This window comes from Salmo trutta, chromosome 12, assembly GCF_901001165.1.
Source record: "Salmo trutta chromosome 12, fSalTru1.1, whole genome shotgun sequence".
NCBI lineage: Eukaryota > Metazoa > Chordata > Actinopteri > Salmoniformes > Salmonidae > Salmo > Salmo trutta.
Window position 1 is genome coordinate 17,355,526 of NC_042968.1, and position 27,867 is coordinate 17,383,392.

Genomic DNA, 27,867 nt, shown 5'->3' on the forward strand with positions numbered 1-27,867 from the left:
ATTTAAGTAGCTATTTTTCCCACCTGTGTTTGTGGGATCTTGTTTTTGTGTAGGTGCCTATTTGCACTTCACTGTCTTCACGTTTCGTTTGTTCATTTATTGTTTTTGTATTTTGCTAAGTTTCACATTTTAATAACGATGTGGAACGCTACTCACGCTGCGCCTTGGTCCAATTATTACGACGATCGTGACATCATGTAAATTGCACCTGTTTGTCTGACATACATTATTCACTATGGAAATGAATGCTGGGAGTTTTACGGCACCTTTATTTCAAGGCGAAGATGACACAACAGAAAATCCTGGCACACAAGTGCGAAGAAGATAAAACATTTCTCATGCTGTCTAAAAGTGCTCTCGTACATGAAGGAAATCTTTCAGTGCTCGGAGGACGCAAACCAACACAGTAACGATACATACAAACAAGAACCATCAGCTGCTAAATATTGCACTTGAGGAACTACTTTGGAATGTGCTTATATTATGGATTTTCCAAAAAGGTATCTGCTTAAATACCACAAATATAGATATTTTACTTAAAAAACAAAACAAAAAAAACATCTCTTTAAATATCTCTGTAAATCTCTTCAGGGGATGTCCGCTTACTGGACCTGAGAGAATGAACATAAAAGTAACAGAGTGGTAGATGAATGTACATTAGTCTAATGTCTACTGTGACATTTGTCTTAGGGAACTCATCATGAATCATCCATTTTCGCCCAAGGGGCCACATTCAGTCCTCAAGGATGACATTCAGAGTAGGACAAGGAAAAATAACAATACATTGTGAATATATACAGTGAGGTCCAAAAGTATTTGGACAATGACAAATATATATTTTTGGGGGGCTCTGTACTTCAGCACTTTGGATTTCAAATGATAAAGACTATAAAGTGCAAACTGTCAGCTTTAGTTTGAGGGTATTTTCATCCATATCGGGTGAATCGTTTACAAATTACAGGACTTTTTGTGCAAGGTCCCCCCATTTTAGGGAACCAAAACTATTTGGACAAATTCACTTCTATGTGTATTAAAGTAGCCAAAAGTGTAGTATATGGTCCCATATTTATAGCATGCAATGATTACATCAAGCTTGTGAATACAAACTTGTTGAATGCATTTGCAGTTTGTGTGTCAGATTATTTTGTGCCGAAGAGAAATTAATGGTAAATAATGTATTGTGTATTTTGGAGTCACTTTTATTGTAAATAAGAGTAGAACATGTTTCTAAACCATATTTAAATTCATGTGGATGCTACCATGATAATTATGAATGATATGGGAACAATGATTAATTCCCCTCCAAAATGCTAACCCTCCCTGTTCATTGTGTCATTCAGGATTATCTGTAATCATGGTAGCATCCACATTAAAGTAGAAGTGTTCAGAAAAAGATTATATTCTTATTTACAACTCCAAAATGACACAATACATTAGTTACCATTCACAACCAAAACAAACTGTGAATGCATCCAACAGGTTGGTAGAGTCACAAGGCAAATATTACATTTTGAACTTCTTTAATACACATATAAGTGAATCTGTTCAAATACTTTTGGCTCCCTGAAATGGGGAGACTACGTACAAAAAGTGCTATATTTTCTAAACAGTTCACCTGATATGGATAGAAAGGCCCTCATATTAAAGCTGACAGTCTGCATTTTCACCTAATAGTCATTGTATCATTTCAAATCCGAATCCGAAGTCACTGTAGATAAGAACATATTTCATCACACTATTATACTTGGCCCCCTAAGCAACAATCATATATCACCATCAGAAACACTCAGGCGGCTTTCCTAACACAACATAAATATGCCTTGATAAAGTTTATGATCATTAGAAGGCTTATCCTCTGAAACCAATAAAAAACTAAATAAACGCTCCCAAAGATACATCCCCCAAACCCTAGATCTTCAAAACCCTATATTCAAGTTCAGCTCTTGATGTATCATGGAAAAAAATAGTCTATGGACTGAGAGAAGTATGAGACAGGCTCTTTGTTATTCTGCAGTGGGATTCTTTGGCTGTACTCCTACATTCAGTCCAAAGATCTTCTTCTTGCCCTGGACCATGGCTTTTTCTGCCGACATGTCCCCATGGTTGTTATAGCGATCACTAAAGTATGTGAAAACACTGACGGCCAGAAACGTGACCAGGAACAACGTCAAAACAATCCAGAGAAGTCGGTTACGGCGGAAAATCTTGGGGCAAAGCCGGTCAAGGACAACTAGGACCTCTTCAACCTTACTGTAAAGGCGAAATTGAGAGGTGATTCAGAACAATTCAAGGTATACACCCAGTCATTATACAGTGGCTAGTAAGACTACGTCATCATTTATTTACAATTGATCTACATGAAGTGAAAATTACCTGTTGAACTTTTCTTTTCTGCTGACTTCTTTTCTTTCATCCTTCTTTTCTGGCTTTTCCTCTACCTTATCCTCCTCCTCGTCCTCCTCCTCCTCCACCTCTTTGACTTCTTTACTTCTCTTCAGTCCCTCCTGGTAGCTGTATTTGGAACATTACACTTGTTTTCTCATTAAAGGCACATGAGCTGAAGGTAGAGGAAGTAGCATAAGGCAGCAGAGGCACATTACATATAAAATACTTCACTTTATTGCAATGCTGACTGTACTGAATGTACTGTAATATTTTGTTGATTCTTCATAGTATTATGTACTGACACTATTCTGTCAGCGTGCACAGGGTGTGTGACTATGGGTATGTGTGTGGGTGGTCAGGGTGAGCAGGTACATAGAAAAGGGCCTCACCCTTTATTGTAGGCCTCCTCCTCGATCTTTGCCTTGATCTCTGATCTGATCTCCTCTAGGTTGACGGAGGGCTTGGCTGGGGCAGATGGCTCAGCTTCCTGCTCTGCCACACTCTTTCCACTGCATTGTTTCATAGCGGAAAGAACACATAGAACATTTTACCAACAGATATTATGATGAGAAAGAGGAGTGCATCATGGTCATTAGGCTTTCCATCATAACACTGTGGCCTTGTGTTAATGGACAGGCTGGAACGCAGTTGAATGGCAGCGTGCGTGGATGGCACCATCACTGCCAGGCAAGCTTGCATAAAAACCAAAAGTACAAAGGCAGAATGTGTACATGGGGACTCTTAAAACGTCCCTGGCTTTTACTGAGCAGGCACTTGATACAATTGTTATTGTCTCTCTCGCTCCGAGAGATCCTGAGATTTTGGCATGGGGCGAACTAAGAAAGCACACCACTTGAATGCTCTCTCTCTCTCTCTCTCTCAGACTCCCCTTATTACTAAGCCAGGGCTGGAGTCTCTGGCCTGGCTTTTGTCAAACTCCCCAGCCCAAATGTTTAGATTACATCTCAGAATATCCCATCAGCCAGTTGCAGTTGGGTTTTTATGGAATGTTGCACAGTTATTTTGGGTGCATAGACAATCTGGGAGTTGCATAAGGGTAGTGCAGTTATCTGCTGTATATGGCCCCTGGTATCCGGATGGCAATGATTAATCAAGCTACTTCCTGAAGGTCAAGTACACAAGGCAAAGATTCTGATACAGCACAAGATGTCTTCTGATAAGGGTGTACATATATTAAGGCCCTGCATCGCCCATTGTGGGTATGCATTAGGTGAAAATTATGACAGAGGATGGAGGAACATACCTCTCAGCTATAGCTGGCTGTGTGGGCTCAGTGGGAAAGTTGCTTTTCATACTGTTGGCTTCACACTGTAATTAACAAGAACAAACAACATGCATGTAGACGAAGCAGACTGATAATATCCTGTCTATTTAAGTTTATCTCTTAATCATTTGGTCAGGTTGACAGGCTGAGAAGGCTGTGATTGGGTAGAAAACATACCAGGACAGGAAGTGCTTGGCCCATGGTGGGTTGGGGGCTGGGTCCCATGGCAATGCTGGGGCCGGGTCCTGCCATGACCGGGGTCTGACCAGGGATGTTCAGGAGGTTAAATTTGGGCACCACCGCAACACTGACCCTCCGTCTGGGCAAAGCCTGATAAGGAACAATTGGAAAGGAGAGAGAGAGGGTGAGAGAAAGAGGGGAGAAGAAAAGAGAGGGAGAGTTCAGTTGGGGGGGATTATCCTTAAAGATATATGGTCTATCACATTGAGAACTGTCACCCTGATATAACCAGTCAAATCCAGTGCATACTGTCAACAACAAACCCAGTGGAAACACTCTGTTCAACACTACAGCACCAACCTTTCCCAGGGTCAGGGACATGGATCTGGATGGCCGTGGGACTCCATCATCTAACCAAAGAACACAGGAGAACGCAGTTTAAGTCAATCAACATTTTGCAACAACTCGCCCTTCATGCACTGGAGATAAAGGCTTTGTGCAGGTGTACCTCCAGTGTCTATAGATCCTCCATAGCAGCGACTGGAGTTCTGGTTGGCCAGCTTCTTGAACTCCATCAGCTCAGCGTGGTCCTTCTCATAGGTCCTCTTCAGATTCTCCACGTACTGCATCATCACCTCTGTGGCCTTGTTCATACGTTTCTCCTGTCACACACAGGGTTCCAAAAGGGTTCTTCGGCTGTCCCCATAGGAGAACCCTTTTGGGTTCCATGTAGAACCCTCTGTGGAAAGGGTTTTACTTGGAACACAAAAGGGTTCTACCTGGAACCTAAAAGGGTTCTTTAAAGGGTTCTCCTATAGGGACAGACAAAGAACCCTTTTAGGTTCTAGATAGCACCTTTTGTTCTAAGAGTGCAGCAACAGCAGGGTCATTGCTGTCTATGGGCAGGAGAGTTAACCATACAGCCACAGCAGAGAGAGAGAGAATATCATTTTGAGAGGGACTCCAACACTGTGGAAAGCCATCATCATGTCAGGTCTGGGGTCAGGTCTCGAACAGCAGCAATGTGTTGTTATAAATCACAAAGGACATACCCCTGAGTCCTTCCCTAGTCATTTATTGGAGTTGGCTTTGGTGTGACCTGAGGGAAAGCATAACAGACTAAATCTTTCACAAACATATCTTATTTGAAAAAAACTAAAAACATACGCATGCCCCCGAAAGTCTTTTTCTCATGACAGTGGATCATGGAAAAGTTTTTTCACTTTCACTCAATGTTTTCTTCTCTCATTCAGGGGTTTCCTCGAATCATTAGTGTACCCCGTGGATGGCCCATCCTATCCTATCCTATGCCTGCGTTCCAGTACCTGTCTGACTGCTCCAACCATCTCAGCTCTGCTGGAGAGCCTGGTGGCCAGACGGTGCAGTACTGCTACTGTCTCTATGAGGCACTGGTAGGACTCCCGCTGCTCCATGTTACTCCACTGTGGTGCCGTGCACTGAGGAGACAACAGCAACAAAACGAAGGGCCTTGATAAATGAAAGTGAATCACAACTAATTTCATATCCTGTGTTATCATGGCCTACTAAATGCTGACCTTCAGAGAGCCTTTGAATTCTTCTAGTTCCTTCTCCGTGTTTTCCTCGGTCAGGGTCCGCTCCCGCTCCGCCTGTTTGAGCCGTGTCTCCAGAGTGTAGTTGTCATTCCGGAACGCCAGCGACAGTTGAACAAACGCGTTCTGTGGGGAGGATATGACTGTGTTTAATGTTCATGAAAGGGTCACCAGGGACACATTAGATTCCATTATTAAGGACTGAGACACTCACTGGACCACCACACAAAGTAGATCAGAGGGGGCAGGTCAATTAATGTGCTGCCCAAGAAAACATGAATACGGTATGGGACTGAATAAACACATGTGACACTGAAGATCCTTGATAACATGTTAACATAACATAACTGTTATGCTAGCAATGTACAGTATGTGGTAATGTAAAGCACAACTACACCAGCTGGCTACCCAGCTGCCATATAGAACTACATCAGCTGGCTACCCAGCAACTAGCCAGTGTGTTGACAGTGCTTGCTACCAGGCCTGAGATGAGCCTATAACATGCAGCGATGCTGACAGATGAACTCCTGGTGCCATGCTGTCATGATCAAAGGGTCTCTGCTGCAGCATTCCAAACATTGTCCCAGAGTACTGAGGCAAGTGTTGAGAGGTAATCAGTGACCTCGACTGTCCTAGTGCACAACATGTATCCCCCTGGGAGGGACAGGCGTCTGGGCAGGCGGGGCTAAAGCCTAGTCCAAGTGCTCTGCAGTCAAACAACACAGCCATGTTTGCATTTTCTCCTTAGAGTCAGGAAATTGAGGCTCCCATTAGTCTCAATCATTGGTAGAGACTAGGGGCTTCCTGTACATTACATTCATGAGGCCACAGACAGAGGGAGAACATGCACTATAAAACTAGTTACTACTGTATAATACCCTCTCCAGAGGAGATACTCACCTCAACTTCTTTTTCAGTGAGTGGAGGTGCACTGCAATAGAATCAAAGAGGAAATATAGGTTCAGTATGTAAGTAGAAAGACCAAAATATATGGTAAAAGGTCATTCGATGTCAGTCTAAATACTGTGACACCCACCAGCCTGGTAGCCCTCTGTGCAGTTTGAGTTTCCTCAGCATGATGTCTGAGATGTTGGGCATGGCATCTGACTTCTCTTTAGCCTCCTCATCAGTAGGAGACCCTGCAGGGGGCAGAAGAGAGGGACCTGGCCACACACACACACACACACACACACACACACACACACACACACACACACACACACACACACACACACACACACACAGAGAAGACCATTAGATAGTGACAACGTGGCTATCTGGTCTCTAAGGGAAAACCTAATTTATTTAAATAATCAGATTACTATTTTGATAATCGACCTACTTCTGAACAACATTGTACTGCAATATTCATAGATCACAAACTATTTCACTGATGTCTTTTCAATGTTTTGGCAAACCAATATTAGCTGACCGGGTTCTCTCATGTTAGCTGACCGGGTTCTCTCACTCACACCATCTGCTGGTGCAAACTTAAAATAACATTTCAGGTTGCCAATAAATTGCAGCTCTGTGCCAAACTTAGAACAGAACATGCCCTCAGTTCTAAGGAAAATCTCTCGGGGTCAGTAAGGACTAGCATCCTGTGACATCGCTGGGAGCCTTAACTCCTTTCCCCCTCACTAGATAAAAGTCTACTGTCCACTCCAATGGTCTGTTACACAGCACTACACACAGCACTGTGTCCTCTCCAGGCCAGACACGGGGTAACACAGTACCTCTTTCCTGTTCAGCTGTTTCACTCAAGTCTGCCAACTTTGACCCCACAATGCTTTGGTTCCGCATCAGCTTGTGCTCCTGTATACAGAAGAACAGTGCAAATGTTGATTTTTAAGAGCTTTCATGTTGTAATAACTGTGTCGTACAAAGATGTTTACGAGACCAAAATATTACAAGAACAAACATTCTCTTTCATGATTTTAGCATTTGCCAAAAGGCTCTTAAATACCCAAAACATGCAATAAATGTCACATTAATGCTATCAGGTGAAACTCAAGGGATGAGCCCAGTAGTTAAAAGGCTCCCATCGTACCTCTCTTATTTTGGACAGCTTCTGCACGTTGACAGGCTGTACAGGGAAGTCCTTGTACCCAGAGGACTTGAGCAGGGCATCCCGGGTCTTGTCTTGAAAGGAGAAGGTTTCCTCGCTTGTAGAGGGGAGACTTGGTGCCCCATTTCTGGCGTTGAGAGTTCCAACAGTGTCCCAGGACACAGCTCTCATGAGGGGAGGAAAGGCCCCGATGGTCTTGATCTCTGCCGTGCAGGGGGCCTGCTGAGTGGGGGGCCGAGGGACAGGCTTGGCCACCCCAGTAGCAGGGGCCTGGTTGGGGGCTCGAACCAGACCCTCCTCTGGCTTATTGACTAGTACTGGTGCTGGGCAATTCTTAGCTGTTACCCGGGGGTCAAAGTTCTCCTTCTGGCCCCCACTGGGCTCCCTGGGGGGTGGGGGAACAGAGTAGCGGGGAGCCAGGGTGCCTGAGGACACCTTACGCTTCTCATTGGGCTTCCAGTCCACCAACCTCCTGATGCTCTAAAAACAGCAACATCACAGTTCTTTAAACACTGTCAATTCAGGAGAAACGAATTGGATTTTCTTGGAGAGGGGGCGCAAGAATGTCAACATTTACAATTTTCTACCGTAAATGAATTATTGTATCCAACATAGCTATGAGCATAGGTATTCTGCAGTGTAAACTCATGAGGGTTTTACTAACTACGTATTGCATTTTCATGTAAGACTAACTGTTCCAGGGTGCCACTTGAGAATGAGAGTGGTGGTGAGAGTGCTGTGCTACCTCATGCTCCGGTGTACTGGTATCAGCCTGCTCCCTCGCAGACAGAACCTCCAATCGCTGCCAGAGAGGAACACAAAACAACACACATCAACATACTGTTAAAACACCACTACTGAGTGCATCAGAAAAATGGAATTCCAATTGGTCTTACCAGGCTGACAGGCGACGAGGGGGCATAGGTCACCTCTGTGGCTACATCTGAAAGAAAAAGGTTAACAAAAAAATATGTATAATTAAATGTATTTTTATGCAGGGCTTTTCAGTGAATATTCTCTAACTGACAGAAAGATGGACGTACCTATTTGAGGGGCTGTGATAAGAGAGCTGCTTCTGGACGATACAGGTGAGGAGGATGGTGTGTGGTTAGGAGAAAGACCTGTGGATAAAACATACACATGTGTTTTATGTTTGGACAATGAAAGTACAGTATACTGCATCAGCATCGCATTCCAGATAACAATGCAACATAAAAACTATAGTTATTGGGACATTTGATATCTGCTACTGTAGTCTGTTACGTGAGGGAAGACTGGACTTATCTGGCGTGCATTCAGAATGCTGCAAGACGAAGGCATGAGGGCACGTACGTGATGTTCAGATAACTCCGGAAGTCAAGATAGAAACATACAGCAATTACAATGACTCACTTACGCAATTCAGCTAGCAGACCTGAGGGTTTGTTGGCTGCTCATTGTATTTCATAACCAGTGTTAAGAGTCAAAATATTGTTCAACCAAATCTACACTCCACCAGCTGATTAAATCTCTTCTGTGTAAATAGTTGTCTTAAACTAAATAGCTTAATACTTACATACTGTATACTGTACAGTAAGACTTACCGTAAAGTACTTTTATATTTCCCTGTTTCACTTGTATACCAGTTTGTAAACCAGTGAGTGTCTCTCACCTGTGGGGGATTCAGAGAGGCTGCAGGTGGACTTTCGGCCCCTGCGGCTCAGGAAGCGGTCGCTGACTTTCTTGGCCTCCTGCAGTAGCACCAGGTTCTTCTGACGGTCCTCCTCCGAGAGCTGCAACTCAGGAAGATGGTCTTTCACCAGGTCTATCACATTGCCTGTACTGTCTGAGAAGGATACACACACACACACACACACACACACACACACACACACACACACACACACACACACACACACACACACACACAGAGACACACAGACACACACACACACACAGACACACCAGAGTTGTAATTAAAACACAAACAGAGACAATAAGAGACAAATGGCAACAACCAATAGTCTTCTCTCTGAGCTCAGCACAGAGCAACAAGCCAACATCAATAGTAATCAAAGCAGAAGCATCCCGGGGCTGAGAGCTTTGGCTCTGCTTTTCTAAGGACAAAGAGCTCCAGTTCTCTATGTTGTCAGACACTGATGACCAAACTGATACATTTCAATAGTTGGAATTAAATTAGCCATACAATGTTATGAAGAAAAAAATCAGAATGGAACTTTTTGAACAATGGACTTATGTAAGTTTTGTTAACATGAGGCTATATTTAGCCTTTAAGTATTTGACTGTACCCACCGACTGTAGTGATGGGTCCTCCCGGGACGTTTCGGGACAAGCGAGGTCTGGGACTGTGTGGTCTGGGAAAGAGAAACGTTTCAAATTAACAGACGCCGTGTTCTTACGACGCAGTCTTTATTTACATTTAGCTACTCTAAACACTTGAAGAAGGATGGATTTTCTTTTCTAGAAATATCTGGATGCTGGCTTGGTTAAAAGTGGCACATTTTTCAAGAGGTGGATTGCTCTCAATCCTTCTTGACATGAACAGTCCTGTTGTCAGGATGAAATAACACATGTACCTGCTCTGTTCCAGAGGACGACCGTCTGCTTGGACCACGGTCACGGTCGCTTGCTTTGGGAAGACAATGGTGGGAGCAGGCATCGCCACGGTAACCGCTCTACTTTCAACTGGTGTATACTAGATGGAAAAATATGTGAGAAACAAAAGGTTTAAAATAAGTTAGGAGAGGTCTAACTTTAGTTATGCAGCAAGACCAGAACTAGACTGCATGAAAAAGGTTTTGAGTGGACTTTTGAGGGACCTGGATAACAGAAATGGGATCCTGCCATCCTTTTGAGGGACCTGGATAACAGAAATGGGATCCTGCCATCCTTTTGAGGGACCTGGATAACAGAAATGGGATCCTGCCATAGACAATCTAATATTGTCTCTCAAATAGAAGGCAAATTCATAGATATGGATATTGTTACTGCAACGACGTAAATTGGGGGACATTTTCATTTAAATCATTCGAAACAGAAAAGCATGGAAAACAAAGATTACAGAGACATTTGAGTAAACATGTCACCAAATGGCTTGTGTCACTGCAAAGGCATCAAAACGTTCTCATGCTCTACCCTTTAACCTTCCTGCTTATGTACACATCTGTAAAATCTTGTGTACACACTTTCACAGAGATGTTTGGTGACTTGGTTCCCCAAACTGGAGACTTGCTGTTTTCGTAAACTTTTAATGTTGATATTAATGTGAAGACAGAGCCAAACATACACCTTAATGTCTCTCTAGACCCTCCCTGATGTTCACCATGGCTGGGACTGTATGGGGAACATGGTGGAATCAGCAGGGGAAAAAGACACTTCAACTTCAAGGCACAACCATTTCAAAGCACTTTTAAGGGAAAAAGAAATAAACTTGTGGTCCTCTGTTATCGGTGGGTATTTCAGTGAGGCACTTAGCTCTGTTGACTAGCAGGTGGTCCCTGGTTTCCAGCAGCAGCATTTTTAGCTCAGCAGCACAATGTCAACAGCCTGAACCCCTGAACATCAGAAACTCTAGACAACGTCCCTCTGGACTAAACACATCCAGAACTCACTGGACCTCAGCATCCCAGGAGAGTGGAAGGACAGAATGAACACTTACTTGAACCATGTGATCTGTAACTAAGTCAACCATGTTAAGTATATTTCCAACATTAAAGGTCAGGCTTATATACCTCGTAAATTTCTTATTTATATCCTAGTATCTAGTTCTATCCTGAGAGAAAAGTATGCAAATAAACAGGGAGGCATTAAATGATACTTCACTGAGACCTTTGACCTGGAAGAGAATGCTAATAAATTATATCCCTATAACAGTCTAAAACTGCTGAAAGGCCAGGGCTATTGTTTAATAAAGGAGGATCATTTTATACGGTTGCCATACCCCCAGGTTAGATTACAGAGGCTCATTGCATTCCTCAGTGAAGTCTTATCTAGGCCGTGTTTATGACTGACTGGAACGGATGACAGTGTACTCCTAGGAGGAGTAACTCAGTGGTTCTGGTGAGGCAGCCATCCGCTCAACACAAATCTGTTGTGTCTCTACAGTGTAAACCAAACAGCTGTGTATAGCTCCTGACTGTACACAGGCAGCTTTCAGAAAACCTTCGACTTTTTGTCTCAAAGAGTTTCAATGGCATGTTTTCTGGGAGACGTACTGGCCTGAGCAAAGCCACATTCAGAGACTCATAAAACACCCAATCTATCCACTGCTCTGTGCAAGTCTAATCAACTCAATAAACATTAGGGTGGGGAGTCACACAGGATCTGAACAGGTGACAGAATAAAACAACGAGAGACAGTTCAGTCTTCAGAGTAGAGCCTAGATCTGGAGTGGTCCATACACACTGTGCTAACCTGTCTTGACCACCAGCGCAGCGCAAATTATCTCATCAACACAAAAAACAGGGTAATAAGAAGCACTGAAAAAAAGTTTGTGATCTGGACAGAAGAGGAAAGAACATCCTGCTCATGATTTTGCTGGGATTAATGACATATTTTCACTGCTGAGCAAAGCTTTGTTCCTGAGTCAAAAATAGAAGTGGGTGAAAAGCAGGGAATCATTGTTACTAAAGATACACACATCCATAACACACTAACATGTATTAGCAATGAATATGTGAGCAACACTATGAGCATAGATATGAGTTAAGCCTAATGCTCATATTGCTCATATGCTATTGTTGCTCACATATTCATTGCAAATCTGTATAGCTTGCCAATACTGAACCTTAGGTTCTAGGTTCAGTATTAATGAGCTAGTGCTATGTATAGCTCTGAGTGCAACATACCACAGCTTTAGAATGAAGGTTTAACGTAATGCATAGGTACTCACTGTGCTGGGTGAGCTGGAGGAACTATCGAGCTCCTCAGGGGAATCCTCCTCTTCTTCAGGGAGGACGGGCATAACGGGGGGCTGTGGGGCACGGGGTCGTGTCAGGGGAAAAAAAAAGGGGCTCTCAGCTGGAATGGGTTGGGTAGGGGATTCCTCTAACTGCTGTTCAGTCTGAACCCAGGGAAAGCAGTACAACTCGTGGCCCCCTCCTTCCTGGAACCAGAATGATATGCATGCAAGCAGGAAGTCACACAGGAACAAGAGAGAATACACAGCCTCTGATAGCTTTTAACTATCAGGGAAACCACAAAGAAGCATGACGCTTCCTCAAATAGGATAAGTGTATAGAACATTTGCCTATGAATGGGTGTGCCAACTGGTGGTGGCTATGTCTGTTTGAACGTTGATGTTGGAAGACAAAACCTATGATATCATAAGGAAAGGGCCTTGTAGACATACATTCAAAGTCTGTAAATAGTATTGCAGTTGCACTACTCTGGTCATCTCCATGTTAAAGGACCAACATGTGAAGTTTATAGGAGCATATCACATTTGATGTCAAATGAAAGCTAAGTCTATATTTTTGGGACATGAAGGCATAGATTTTTCAATCATTTTCCATTCTAAAAATGTGGCATAAGTAAGGTTTTGATTTGTGGATAAACAGATGGAAAACGGGTCTTAGAAAACATCTACCAGAAAAGTCTTAAAAGGTATCAGAAATACATCAAAAACACAATAATGTTGATGTAACATCTAATATGCTAACTAATATCAACACTTATATTTAGTTTTGGAGAAATGATTTGCCTTCTGTAAGTTTAAGAAATATTGCCTAGTGTCTTGTCATTATGTTACCAAAAACCCACATATCTATAAGATATTTTCTAATTTCTCTCCCTTATGAGGGAGGATAACGACATTTCACAGAAATAACAAGTAAAGGTAGACCTAGCAATTAGTTATAGTGTTTCTACTGATAAAAATGTTGTTTAAGAATTACTAAGTGATTAAAATGCATCACTCTGTTACCAAATTGGTAACAGAGTGATTGAAAAATCTGCAACATAATGACTGCAATTGAATTCGCCACAATGGAAAATCATAGTAGTCACAAACCACAGTTGCAGTACAGCACAGTAAAGTACAGTAGAGCACAGTAGAGTAGAGTACATTATAATGTACTGTGCTCTACTGAACTATACTTTACTCTATTTGTATTTTCTTTACTGTACTGTACTGTACTGAATTCTACTCTACTGTACTGTACTCTACTGTGCTGTGCTGTGCTGTACGATGTCCAAACTTGTGAAACATAGACGTCTATGATTGGTACAGATTTGGTCCGGTCTGGACCAATAATAGCCAATGTGTAGAATAATAGCAAAACATGCAAAGGAGGATATTACATTTTTCTACCTTTGTGTACCTATTCAGGATGTATCACCATGAATATAAATGACATTCATAATTGCATTTCTGTATAGTCCAGATCAAGCACCCATGATGTGATTTCTGTTACCATCATTCTATTACCGGATGTTGATCCATTACTGGGTGTTGATCCACCCAAATATACTGAACAAAAATATAAACGTAACAGGTAAAGTGTTGGTCCCATGTTTCATGAGCTGAAATAAAAGATCCCAGAAATGTTCCATACGTACAAAAATTGTATTTCTCTCAAATGTTGTGCACAAATGTGTTTAGTGAGCATTTCTCCTTTACCAAGATAATTCATCCACCTGACAGATGTGGCATATCAAGAAGCTGATTAAACAGTATGATCATTACACAGGTGCACCTTGTGCTGGGGACAATAAATGTGCAGTTTTGTCACACAACACAATGCCACAGATGTCTCAAGTTTTGAGGGAGCGTGCAAAAAGATGCATGCTGACTGCAGAAATGTCCACCAGAGCTGTTGCTAGAGAATTGCATGTTAATTTCTCTACCATAAGCCACCTCTAACGTTGTTTTAGAGAATTTGGTAGTACGTCCAACCGGCCTCACAACCGCAGACCACATGCCAGACCAGGACATCCACATCTGGCTTCTTCAGCTGCGGGATTGTCTGAGAGCAGCCACCCGGACAGCTGAGGAAATTCTGGGTTTGTATAACCAAAAACTTTATGCACAAACTGTCAGAAACTGTCTCAGGGAAGTTCATCTGCGTGTGTGTTGTCCTCACCAGGCTGTTGACCTGATCGTATCTGACTTCAGTGGGCAAATGTTCACCTTCGATGACCACTGGCACACTGAAGAAGTGTGCTCTTCACGGATGAATCCCGGTTTCAACTGTACCGGGCAGATGGCAGACAACGTGTATGGCGTCAAGTGGGCGAGCGGTCTGCTGAACAGAGTGCCCCATGGTGGCTGTGGGGTTATTGTATGGGCAGGCATACGCTACGGGCAACAAACATAATTGAATTTTATCGACGGCAATTTTAATGCAAAGAGATGCCATGACGAGATCTTGAGGCCCATTGTCGTGCCATTCATCCGCCGCCATCACCTCATGTTTCAGCATGATAATGCATGGCCCTATGTCGCAAGGATCTGTATACAATTCTTGGAAGCTGAAAATGTCCCAGTTCTTCCATGGCCTGCATACTCACCAGACATGTCACCCATTGAGCATATTTGACATGCTCTGGATCAATGTGTACGACAGCATGTTCAAGTTCCAGCCAATATCGAGCAACTTCACACAGCCATTGAATTGGAGTGGGACAACATTCCACAGGCCACAATCAACAGCCTGACTAAGTCTATGCGAAGGAAATGTGTCGTGCTGCATGAGGCAAATGGTGGTCACACCAGATACTGACTGGTTTTCTGATCCACGCCACTACCTTTTTTTTAAGGTATCTGTGATGACAGATACATATCTGTATTCCCAGTCATTTTAAATCCATAGATTAGAGCAGTGTTTCCCAACCCTGGTCCTCCAGTACCCCCAACAGCACACAGTTTCGTTGGAGCCCTTGACACAAACACCTTATTCAACTCGCTGAGGGCTTGATGATTAGTTGACAAGTTGAATCAGGTGTGCTTGTCCATGGTTACAATACAAATGTGTATTGTTGAGGGCCAGGGTTGGGAAACACTGGATTAGAGTCTAATGAATTTATTTCAATTGACTGATTTTCTTTTATGAACTGTAATTCAGTAAAATCTTTGAAATTGTTGCATGTTGCGTTTTTATTTTTGTTCAGTTTAGATTTTTTGAAACTCAAGGTGTCATATCATAGCTAACACCCCATTCTTTCTGCAGACATCTTTGAATTATTTTTGAGTTTTTGGAAAACGTGGTCAAATAAAAAACTGAGGGAGATTTTACTGTCATTCTGTCACCAAACTTTGCATCTGCACTGTTCATCTAGTAAATGTGTTTTAGTAACATTTTCAATGGCAATTGTTAAAAGTAGACTTCTGCATATAGGGGTACGGTTTGTTAAAGGCTCAGTGTAGTCAAAAACGATATTTTCTGTGTTTTGAGATATATTTCCACACTATGAGGTTGGACTAATACTGTGAAATTATGAACATTATAATAATACTCTTTCAGTGTAAGACCTGTTTGAAAAGGCTGTCTGTACTTTCAGCCTGTTTTGGTGGGATGGAGTTTTGGCCTGCCTGGTGACATCACTAGGCTGTACATTAAATGTTAATTAACAAATTTTGTTAATATTAGAACAATAAAAACGAGAGTTCCAAACCTCTGCCAATAACAGCTAGTTTTCAGTTTTCCTCTCCCCACTCAGACAACTCCCAGACAGTCCTAGCAAAATTCTTGCTTGAGAAATTGCTCTTACTAAGAAGCTGTTTTTTGTTTTCTTTTTGACCATTTTGATTGAAAACAAATCACAGTAGCTAGGTTTCCATCCAATGTGCGACAGATTTTCATGCGAATGATCAAAAATCTGCATAAAACAATATGCCCATTTTCCACCAGAGATGTTTCCACCAAACAGACTTTTTGCGGATAAAAGGCTGTGCACGATGTAGTGCACATAAAAATGACTTTTGCCATAATATTCCCATGCACTGAATGAAAAATACAAGTTAAATGGGTTTCCATCGCATTTTCAACTCTACTGATGGTTTTGTCACAAAAACTATTGTGTTACATAGCAAATGTGACCACTCTGGTCTTGGCAAATGTGGTTTAACCAACAGCTCTCAGATACAGTGCGGGTAGGCTACCTACATTATGAGATTATTATGGATAAGAGCGTTATTATTTGTATTTGTCAAATGGCAGCCGAGCATCGATCATCATGTCACATAAATAAGACCCTCAATATTTATTGGAAAGGAGCATCAAGCTCATCACCGTGCACTTTCACCCCCCTGTGATGTTTATCAGCGTTTATTTCATCTGTAGCTTAATTAACAGCATGCTTTCCAGAGTCATAGTGGGAGGACCACACAACATATCATCACTTGACTCCAAGTCTACTTCGATATGATGGTTATTATATCAATATTTGCATATACATTTCCACCGCCATTTTTTAGATAATTAATTTTACCTACACAAAAAGATCGAACCATGTCAAACGAACAAATTGTTTGTCGGCCTTTATAAAATTGTACCTGCATTTTATGTTTCCATCAGCCCGGTCGTGACTTTTTTTCATGCGTTAGGTAATTTATCCGAATGAAATGTTTCGATGGAAACGTGGTTATTAAGGTACTTAATTGTTATGCAGAAATGATTTGATATTGAGGTAGAAACGGCTGCATTGGGCCTTTAAACATTTTAAAGTGAAAGAGAGAGTCTCAGCGTCACTCTGTTACAATGGAATCGCCCTTCTCTCAAATAACTTGGTTATGATGCAATGAATTATCATTGCAATTTTCCAGATCCAGCACAACTCTCTAGCGGCATATTACTGTAATAACGTATCAGACAAACCATCACACAGACATGTCAGCTGCTTCTCTCTAGTGTTAGACCTGACTAACAAGTCCTGGAGCTTCCAGAACAGTGCATAAACAAATATGACCTTTCTCTCCCCAGAGGCGGGGGCGGATGAGCCAACTTAATCTGGGAGAACGGGAATCCCAGAGGAACGCATTCTTCCAGCTATTAAAGTTAGATTTACTTAATTCTGAGAATGAACAAAGAAAAACAAGACACTGTTGTCTTGTAACGAATCTAAACATCTACGACAGGCAAATCAAACGTGGAGGCAGCGAGGTAGCACAATGGAGGATGAAAGGTTAGAAGGGTTGCAATTAAATCGTCATAGAGCAAGGTTAGCATGAACTACCATATTTACACTAAAACGAGCATATCTAACCACACAATCACAATCTGATTCTAAAGGGGAAACAAATACAATTATTTTTCCTATCCATTTCAACATGCCTATGGAAATAATACTCTGGGAAAATGTCATACAGCAGAGCCAGAATCATCCAAATCAGTCATGCCATCAGTCAGAGCTCTGCCTGGGTTGACGGAGGTCACATTCTAACTGGAGTCTCCCTCTCTGAGCCTAATGGTCTTTGCCAGGGCTCACTCTAGGACCCCCTGCTCCATTCTAACCCCACCCAGCCCAGCACCCCCATCCTGCCCTGCTTCTCTAACCATCAGCCAACCCGTGCCCCCCACAGGAGCAGACAAGCACCACTCACTCTGTTCCTGGGTATGGGAGGGGGTGTTTGTGTAGGAAACCATGGCTTTGGAAGGATGTGTACACCTTAAATGGGTAAAATAACTTGCTTATGTTTCTGTCTCTGCCCATTTAGAAGTGTGTGTGAGTGTTATTTTTTAACTACAATGATTTGGGAATCACTCAAGTATTTAATCATAAAAGAGCCTATCCTCATTAAAGATATCATTAAAAAGTATTCAGTCCTAACTTACTTTATCTGAGCCTGTTATTAAAACCGTCGGTAGATCTCGAGAATGGAAACTCCCACAATGCTCTAGATCACACCCAATATCTGTTGGTTGTAATGTGTTGCTCCTCCCACGATCTTCTGGTTCAGAGGCTTTACTACCACTGTCTCCTGGGTTTGATGGCTGACTTCTCCCACAGTCTCCAGGCGGCAATGCTTGGCCACTCCCACAGTCGCGGGCCTCTGACTGACAGTAGTCACGGCAACTAGGATCCTCCGATCTGAGACTGATCAAACACATCAACACACTGTTCTGTATCCATAATCAACAGTTAAATCTCTCCAAAATCATGTCAAACACAATTATAACCCGTATATCAGCTTGAATATTTGTGATAACTTCCACTGCTTCCTGCTCTGTGAAATACCACCACCTCCTCATTCTAAACCCGGAGAGGTGGGCCTTTCCTAACACACTTTATGCAATCTTCTGACAGTTCCCGCTTCCTCCTAGGAACATACTGAGTGCCCTTGTATATTATTGGGGCGCTGGTGTGTGACCATGTAAACACGGGCATCCCTGCACAGTCTCACCTTAGCCTAGCTCTTCAGTGTGTTCTTCAGATGTTAATCTAAACACATGCAATATCCTCTTCCTGGAAAAGAGAGAGAATATAAACACTAACCCTGCTACATTCTCCTCAGTGTGAGCGGCAGCATGACTGACACAGGCAGACTGAGGGGGTGTTTCCGGTGGGACGGTAAGAGGAGGTGCACACTCGTACTGGAGGAAGACTTGTGATGGGGACACTGGGGGCGTTTGTGTCTCTGACACTGGGATGAAACCTACAAGAGGGAGGAACCAACACGGTCAGACAGGGAGGTCCCAGTCACACTAACAACATGTTGTAGGCAGAGTAGCAGACATTTGAAAACAAAACACATTAAAGAAGCAGATGGACAGGAGATAGGAGCAGAAATGACAGACAGATGAATGGTAGCACTGTATGACCTGCCAAAAGGAAGTGGAAGAAATGTGAGGTGCACATGAGCATTTCGCTGCACCTATTATACCTGCTGTAAACTGTGTATGTGACGAATACATTGGATTTTGATTTGAAGATGACAGTGGATCTATTACCTAAAAATGCAGGTGCAGGACCATCACTGCTGGTACTGTTGTGCTTTTGTTCTTGGACAAAGTCAGGACATTGGACTTGGCTTGGTTTGTTGTCATCAGTGCAGGGTGGCTCTGAATCGTCACAGCTCTGACAGAGAGAAAACAACCCTCCATTATCCATTCATGAAGTATGTTGTGTCATCCACACTCATCATCTCCTAGTCCCTACCTATGTTTAGTGTTTCATGGGGCTGTTAGCCGTATCAGATCTAGCCTATTTTGACAGAAAAAAAAGAAAAAGAAGAGACAGAATGTGTCAATGGATTTTTCGGACATGCCGGCAATGAGGGATTCAGTGTCATGTGTTCAGTATTCACTAAGCAGAAGGAAAAAACAATAAGCTGTAGAACAGAACACATTCACCCTCTTATCTTTGATCACAAGTAATCCAGAGTGCACATTTCAATGAGGAATGGCTTCCTGAGTCCTGAGTCCAGACACAGTACAGTAACAGTGATTGCTGGTAAATGTCATGACAAACATGGCTAACGTGGCTAGAGGATGCTGGGAACGTGAGGCTAATAGACCCATCCCTCACAAGGGAGGAAGTAGACTGTTTAGCGTTCTCCTAGGAACTAGAGGGATATTTAGACCAGGCCTCAGCAAAATGAAAGTACTTATGTTCTTATTGTCTAATTGTTTTTATAGAGTTAAAAAGCACATTGTCCACACCCAGGAACAGCAAATGTGAGCTAGAACAAAACCTTGAAAAACTATTTATTTTCAGTTTGAATGACTTAAAATATAACTGGAGTTGCTTGACCCCTTTGTAAGGACATGGCCTTTTATTTTCCATAATCACATTGAGCCAATGAGCCAGGAGAACCGTGTGCCATTCTCTGATAAGAAAAACAAGACCCAACACTGACCAAATTAAATCACTGTCCTGTTATGGCCCTCACAAAACACAATGTCCAGATCGGCCAACTTTCTACAGCTGGCGTTGTGATGAACCACTCATAGACAACACAAAATGCACCCGGGTCTCATGTCTAACATACTACAATAAACAGACAAATGATTTGTCCTAAAAGTTAATAACAAGCTGTTATAAATCTCTAGTGCATTGTCAAACATCAGAGAACGCTGCTACTTCCATTAGTGTGAGGGTTTAGTGAGGTCAGGTTCAGTACCGGAGGTCTCCTCCTCATCAAGCCTGCGTATTTACTCCTACACACTTCTATATCAGTACATGATGAAGGAGATGACGTAGAGAGAACACTTTCAAACATAGCTAAGATACTGATAAAACAATGATCTAAAGAACAGTCACACAGTGACAAATAAAGGCAGTCCTGAAAGACTGCTGCACTGTGACTGTGCAACATTGCAAGGGTTTTGACAGACTGTAAATGTTTCAACTAAATATTATTAAGTAACTGGTTCCACAGCTTTTTTTTTTGGTTTACTCAACTTTTCGGTCAAAGCGTTACCTGAACTTAAAAACATGTGTTGGCCCAAACTTAGCTCCAACATTAGGAAACAATGTTTGCTTAAATTGTCTCATATGTTCAACTATAAATTGTTATTTGGGTGGTGTAGCAGGAAGATCAGAATGCCTTGAACCACGAGGTTGTGAGTTCAAATTCCAGGTGAGGACATGTTTGTCAGGCGTGTGCGTACTTGTGGTGAAGTCAGGTGCAGGAGAGCAGAGAATTGTGAACGGGCGCACACTTTATTTCAGCAGGGGAGAGATACAGACGGACGCAGCTGCGTCAAAAAACCTCCAGCCACTTCGGTGGAAGTCATGACAATGTTGAACAACAATTACCGTATAATTGAACATACACAATGCAATCATGTATGTCAACGTGTGTCAAATATGTAAGTTGAAAACATTGTACTGTATGTTAACAGCACTCTGTGTGTAACTAGTTCTATAGCCTTTTTTTAAGGTAAGATGCCCAAATAATACTTTTTTTGTTGAATGAGCATATGGGAAAGTTGAGCACACATCATTTTAAGTTGATCAAGTTGATCAAAGTTTTCTCAAGTTAGAGTTAAGTTTGGACCAACTATTTTTTGTTGTTGTTTAGGTAACACCTGGACCGAAAAGTTGAGTAAACAAACAATATTGTGGACCCAGTTACTTAATAACAATGTATTGAAACAACTAGATTTGTGGGTGTTGTTGTTGTTCTTACAGTGCAAAACTGCAATTTAGAAGCAATGTCCTGGGCTGAGGTAGTTTCTGGGAGTCCACAGTGAGAGTCAATTTCAAAGCAAACAGAATCGAGGGGGCCAAGCTGAGCTGCAGGAGTCTAAACAGAGAGACAATGAGATGAATATTGCAGTGTAATTGAATCACTCTGATTATTTCCTGCCGGGCCCGGGAGTACACCACGCCTGCAAGGCTCTGTCCACTGGACACACAGGGCCTCTCAGCCTCTCTCTCCCCTGACCAGAGCTATTTTTGGGAACCTCCAGCCTGTCCCCTTTAGCAGGCAGGTCCCTGAGGGCCACAGAGTTACCTCACGGCAAGGCAAAGGGCCGGCCTCGCTGCTCCCTCATGATAAAGTGAGCTGAGCAGAGCGTTCGCCCCGACCCCCTCCTCCCCTGTTACGTAAGCCCTCTCTCTGCCTGTTGCAAGATTTGTTTAAAATTTGGTTGTGTAAAGCACAGGGAGTACAGGACCGGCAGAGGAAGTGGTGGTTACACAGCCACCATCCCAGATAACAGGATATGGAGGGAGTGTGAGAAAGATGAGAGATGGATGGGAAGAGATAGAGGGGGAGGCAAGTGAGCTTGTTCAAAATACCAATGCCATTTAGACTATCATGGCTATATACAGTATAGCAAAGAAACAAATAAATCATTAGCATCTGCTGGTCATGCATAGAATCCCAGTATGTGCAACTTTCAACCAAGTCTTGTAATTATTGTTCTCCCTTAGCAAACTATTGCTATCTTCCCAAAAAGTGACAGCCTATAGACCCTCAGCAGAGATATGCATATTCCAACAAAGTCATAATAACCCCAAAGTGATCATGAACAGTGCAAATGTTTACATGGCTGTCAACTCGATGCACATAGCCAAAGATACTAATGACAACGTGCATATCATGCAGCTGCAGACTCTCTAATCTCTAAACAAATAAAACGTGCGCACAATACATCATGTCTACCTGTCCACAGAGCAGAGAATAGATCAATAGCTGTACCTGTAACCTCCTGTGAGAGATACCACCTTCACTGCTTAGCTCCGCATAAACTCCACATAAAACACCCGACAGAACCTTCCCTCAGTCAAACTGTAATTCCCAGATTTTTCACAGAAAATCTAGCTATCCCTGGCTGTCTCTTTTCCTTTCCCCGTCTTTTTTTCCCAGCACCAGCCTCTCTTTCACTCCTGGGAGCTTTGACCATTTAAGGAGAAGGCTCTGTGTGCCTCTCTGGGCTGCTGCTGCTGTGTGTGTACAGCTCTTCTCTAAGGCTGCCGCTCCACTCCACTCAGCCCTGACTGATCACATCTCCTGAATTACACTCCAACTCTGAGCTCCAACTCTGAGCTCGTACTCTGCCTGTGAGCGCCACGTTGCTATTTTTTCTCTCTGTGATCATTCTGTGGGGGCAGAGGTCTGACCAGGGAAGGGTAGAGTTTGGACGTGTATGTGTTTGATCAAAACACCTTATAACTCAAACTATCATTCCTCCATCCCCCACCAGATTGGAGTCTAGGACACGGTTTAGGGTGTAAACAGTCTTCCAAGCAGTCACATAACCTCAAGAAATGAAGGGTGGGTGGGTGGCTCCTACTGAGCCCCTAAAATAAACACACAGACATACATACTCATGCACATGTACACATCTACATCCTCTGTTCTCTACATACAGAGGCACACAGACTAAAAAAGCTCTCATGATACGCTTCTCAAATGTTATGGATTATCTGAGGTCACAAGCTTTTTAAAGGTCATTAATAGACTGTAAGACCATTAGAGACAGTATGAGAAACAAGGGATGCTACACATCACATAAAGTAAGTGGAAGGTGGAACCAGTAACAGCAGACACATTATGGAACCTGTTTACATTTGAAATCAGATCACAACAAAGAGAAAAGGCCTTCTGTTAGTGCGTGATTATTAAATGATCCAATAATGACACAGCTAGCCTGTATCTCACTGTTCTGGGAGCAGCAGTACAGTTTGCTCTAATATGGGCTGACATGCCTCTGCTACAGTGTGAGGATAATTGTTTATCTCAGGTTTGGGTGTTTGAAGCCCAGAAAGGATTAGAGAGAAAAGGAGAAAGGGCTGTAGAAAACATTCTAGATATTCCTCTCGTATTTTACTCAATTAGATCAAAAAGCAAAGTTCCATTCAGAGGCACAGGCTGTCGGCACATGCGGGATCATGCTACTGAACAGATACAGAGAACAAAGAGCCTAGTCATCCAGGTTATAAGACAAACATAATAATGATTCAGGCAGTGAACTGTCACTACATCAGGAAAAACATGAAATCGATCAGAATTTTAGGCAAAGTGGGAAGACGTGTAGTAAAATATGAACTTGCAAACAATATTTCTTCTTTGTTACGTTAGCCTATACAACACCAAAAGTACCAACAACAAAAAATATATATATATCTCTTACCTTGCTGCCACTGTTGCTGCCTCCTCCAGTTCGTGAATAAATGGCACCTGTTTGAACCAAACCAGAGAAAGTGAGAAGGGCTCAATTTGCATCTTACTGGTACTGTATGTCATGTAAATGAATGCCATTAAAATGCACTAAATTGGGGAGTATTCCTCTGAGGATGACGCACCGATTGAGCTGTCTGTCTAATTGGTGGACCGGACAGTATTTCAGGAAGTCCTCTACCTCACCCCCTACCTCCATTTCTAGGGGCAACAATAACCTGGCAACCAGATTCATGGGAAGCTTGATCCTCTGGTTGAAAGCACTTGGCCCACGGCAGGCCTATTGTGTCATATCCTTTTGAACCTCTCCTGAAAGACAGTGTCGTTCCGTCATTGTGAACAAACAGAAATCTAAACGACACCAATGCTACATGCTACTTGAAGCATCCTTATCACTGGAAACGTCCTCATGGCTTTCAGATCTAATTACAGGGGGAAATACAATGATCACAAGGATCTAGAATTCATTCATGCTGGGGTCAGTGGCAGGTTGAGAAAAGAAACCACATCACAGCTATCCAACTCCAACAGTGGACAGACAGGAAAACATCCGTTTGCACTTCACGTTGGCAAACCATCTCGGAAGCACTTCATTCTTGTCTAGTATTTATTTTACAACGTCGCCACCAAGAGCTCTCAGGCTCAGAAAAGCATAAATGGTCATAAGAGCCCTTTTGCTTCTGACTATAGTAGAAATGTCACATTTGCTCCTGCCACTGCTGATTTCAGTAAAACAATTTCAATATCTTGTTACATGTGCATGTGAATTGAGCCAATCTCTTGATAGTGACATACACCTGTTCCACAAGTCTTTGCTCGAGTCCTTTAGGTATTTCTCAAGTAAAAACCCATAAACACCTGTACAAGTGATACTGCACATAATGATAGGGCCTACAGTACACTATGTACAATATTGCTTTAGTTTACCGTACTACTAAATACAAATGTTTTGGCACAAAATGTTCAGTATGAGCAAAACATACTTGAATTCTAGTTAATATGTTCTAATAAACACAAGCCCATATTAAACTGCCCTGGTTGGTATGAAACCGATGTGCAGGGGATATAAAATAGCTTTTAGGGTTTTACGGGTAAATCGGAGTAGAGTGACTTAGTAAAATGTAGATAACAAGGTAAACAGACGAACGCTACTATCCTACAAGCTTATTTCAGGAGATGTTACAGTCAGTGTGCTGGAATACTAGCCTTTTACTAACACCTTAACAGGCCTACATTTGCAAAGTATATTCCAAATATCTTCATTTCCATGCGGGGAGGGCTGGGGGTTCATCCTGTCTTACTGGATGGATTGCATTTGATTTTGAATATCAAGCTAGAGCCGATGCTGGCATCCAGAGCTCCTTTTAGTTCCTTCTGAAGTGAAAGCCGCCAGGAGTCACATCAATTGTGTTAGATGATACACAGCCCACATTCAGAGGTATTACATTAGCCTGGTGCTGGCTTTCAGTAGTCCGCATATCACATATCCCACCTGCATTGCCTGCAGTACCTACATGCAGTATGTGCCATATTCTATGGTTGTGTGAGAATGCCTGCCAGGTGAGAATGCGTAAGGTAAGTGTCATAATGTTATTTGAGCATCAGAGGATGCTTCTGGCATATTGCTGTTCTCATGGCAGATGCTTCATTTGTTAAGCAAATAGAAGACTTCTCATCACCACAAATAGCCTGGCAGAACAGGGGCAAGGGTCAGGTGATAAACTACACTGTACTGTAGAACTAATGTAATGATCTGATCGCCAACACACTACAAACACTGACCAGTAGGCCTGTTCATACCAAACAACTTCCACTGATCTCCAGCATTCTCAAGATTTTCTAAACTCATCAACTTGACCGAACAATAAACAATAAGGCTGTGACTTTGCATAGATGGACTCTCCTCATGGAGGTCACATGAGCATTGCTCCCTTTCATGTGAACCAAACAGAGCTGGTCTTCCCTCTAGCTGTGAGAGCAAACCACACCAAATGTTCACTGTTTACATCCTGGTGTTTCTACTGAGGGGCTTCCTCTATTCCTCCCCAGATAATAGGGCTTGGGCTCCTGAGACACAGAAAACAAGGGCAAGGCCCATGATGGTCACAGTAAACCCTTCATGATGAGTGACACTCACCAAGGGGCCTTCAGCCTCTCTGCGCCAGCTGCTTTGTGTACGTTACAGTCTGCTGGGTCTATTTCAGTAGCATCCCCAGCGATTACTAATAAAAAGGAAAGTGGCTAACGAATTTGTTTCCCTCTGTGTTTCTGCTCTTACAGTGGAGTAGGCTAATTAATACTGCTACAGTCAGTAACATGCAAATGCTGTGTTTGCCCTGTATTTCAGTAGTAGTAGTCTCATCATACCGCTTATAAGGGGCCATCGAGACTTGCTGTAGCTTTCGGTCACAGGCTCTGGAGGAGAGGGGTTCCTGGGTGTGTCTCTGCCTATAGCTTCAACATCAGGCTGGGCTGTCCGCCCTATCGGACCTGGCAACTTCGGAACAGAAGAGAGAGAGGAAATGCAAATGAAACAGCTGTAAATAACTTTTAAGAGTTTTACAGGAGGAAAACAAATACAGCCTAGTAGATCATTGGTAATCATTGCAAAAGCAGACGTGTGAGCATATATGTGGGGCTGCATATTCAAAATGCAGATTAATGAAAACTTTTACTGTCAGGGCTAATTTGAGCTCACTATTCTTGTAATACACAGAAAAGACTATGCAAACTGACCTGAGGTTTGGCTGTGACCCTGGCCTCCAGGGCACTGAGCTGACCCTCTGTGTCCCCTGCTCTGGTCAGAGCTTCCTCCATCTTCTGAGTGATGCTCTCCATCCTCTCCTTGACCTGGCTGACCCTTCGCTGACTCTCCCTAACCAGTTCAGCTGCCTCCAGGGCACTGCTGACCATGGCCTCCATCCTCCTGAGGGTCACCAGCAGACCCTCTGAGGTCACAAACTGGCCTGCTACCTTCTCTGATCTACCTGGGTCCTCCACAGGGTCTGTAGCCACAGCCACGTCCTTGCGCTCCTTTGATGCCTCCTCCCCAGTCCGGCCAGGTCCCTCTCTCACCGTGTTGGTCTCCTTGTCGTTGTGAAGAACTCCCACCCTGTCCTGAATGTTTTTGTGCTCAGCTACGCCCTCCTGGGCAGTTTTCAGAGCCGCCTCAAGGTGGCATACCTGTTCCTTAATCTTTGTGATGGTGTGCTCTGCCTGTTGGAGCTTGGACTCTGTCTCAGTGAGGACCTGGCTGGGCTGGGTCAGGGTGTCTTCAGGCTTGGCCTTGGTCCTACTCCCCTCCACCTTAAGGGTTCTCCACCAGTTCACCACAGCTTCCCTCTTGACCTGGGGCTTCTGCTTCTGCTCCTGCTGCTCCCGTAGCCTCCGCTGTTCTGCCACCTTCTCCTCTCTCTCCTCCCACAGAGTCGTCTGCAGCTCCAGTTCCTTCAGTCTGGAAGAACAGCCTGGACTTTATAAACAACTCACTCACACATTGTTACATCTTGAAGCAAACGAGGATCCTAAAACTGCACTTATCTCTAACATCTTAGACAGAAAGCCAGTAACTACTGCGGATGACATAATAGTAGTCCATATAATTGCTCTGGCAAGTAGCAACACAGGGCTTTCTTTTTTATTGTCAGAATGGGTTTCAATAAATAGCAACCATTGTTGTACTTTTATTATGTCAGTAATCACAACAGAAGAGAGAAGGGGATAAAAACTCACATACACATTAACCAGCTGCTGCTTGATGCTAGGCTGTGGCTGCTGACTGTGGGGATTTGGCCTCTCCAAGGTCTCA

General features: G+C 43.0%; 1 protein-coding gene across 2 annotated transcripts; it reads right to left on the reverse strand.

Moving 5' to 3' along the window:
- Window positions 1-246: 246 nt before the first annotated feature.
- LOC115203049 (protein MRVI1) lies at window positions 247-27,867 on the reverse strand. 2 transcript variants are annotated; one of them, XM_029767353.1, is made up of 27 exons: window positions 27,796-27,867; window positions 26,796-27,513; window positions 26,427-26,556; window positions 24,013-24,059; window positions 19,378-19,504; window positions 18,923-19,082; window positions 18,262-18,523; window positions 12,381-12,593; window positions 10,066-10,184; window positions 9,782-9,843; window positions 9,141-9,314; window positions 8,533-8,610; window positions 8,386-8,432; window positions 8,235-8,291; window positions 7,472-7,969; window positions 7,158-7,236; window positions 6,458-6,584; window positions 6,322-6,352; window positions 5,407-5,547; window positions 5,176-5,307; window positions 4,359-4,512; window positions 4,211-4,260; window positions 3,848-4,000; window positions 3,650-3,714; window positions 2,775-2,894; window positions 2,374-2,511; window positions 247-2,250 (listed from the first exon to the last, which is right to left on the reverse strand). In XM_029767353.1, the coding sequence occupies exons 2-27, from the start codon at window positions 26,979-26,981 to the stop codon at window positions 2,004-2,006; spliced, it is 3,597 nt and encodes a 1,198-aa protein (XP_029623213.1). In that variant the 5' UTR covers window positions 26,982-27,513; window positions 27,796-27,867; the 3' UTR covers window positions 247-2,003. The 2 variants fall into 2 exon arrangements, with proteins under 2 accessions (XP_029623213.1, XP_029623211.1); XM_029767351.1 differs by having other exon boundaries at window positions 27,792-27,832.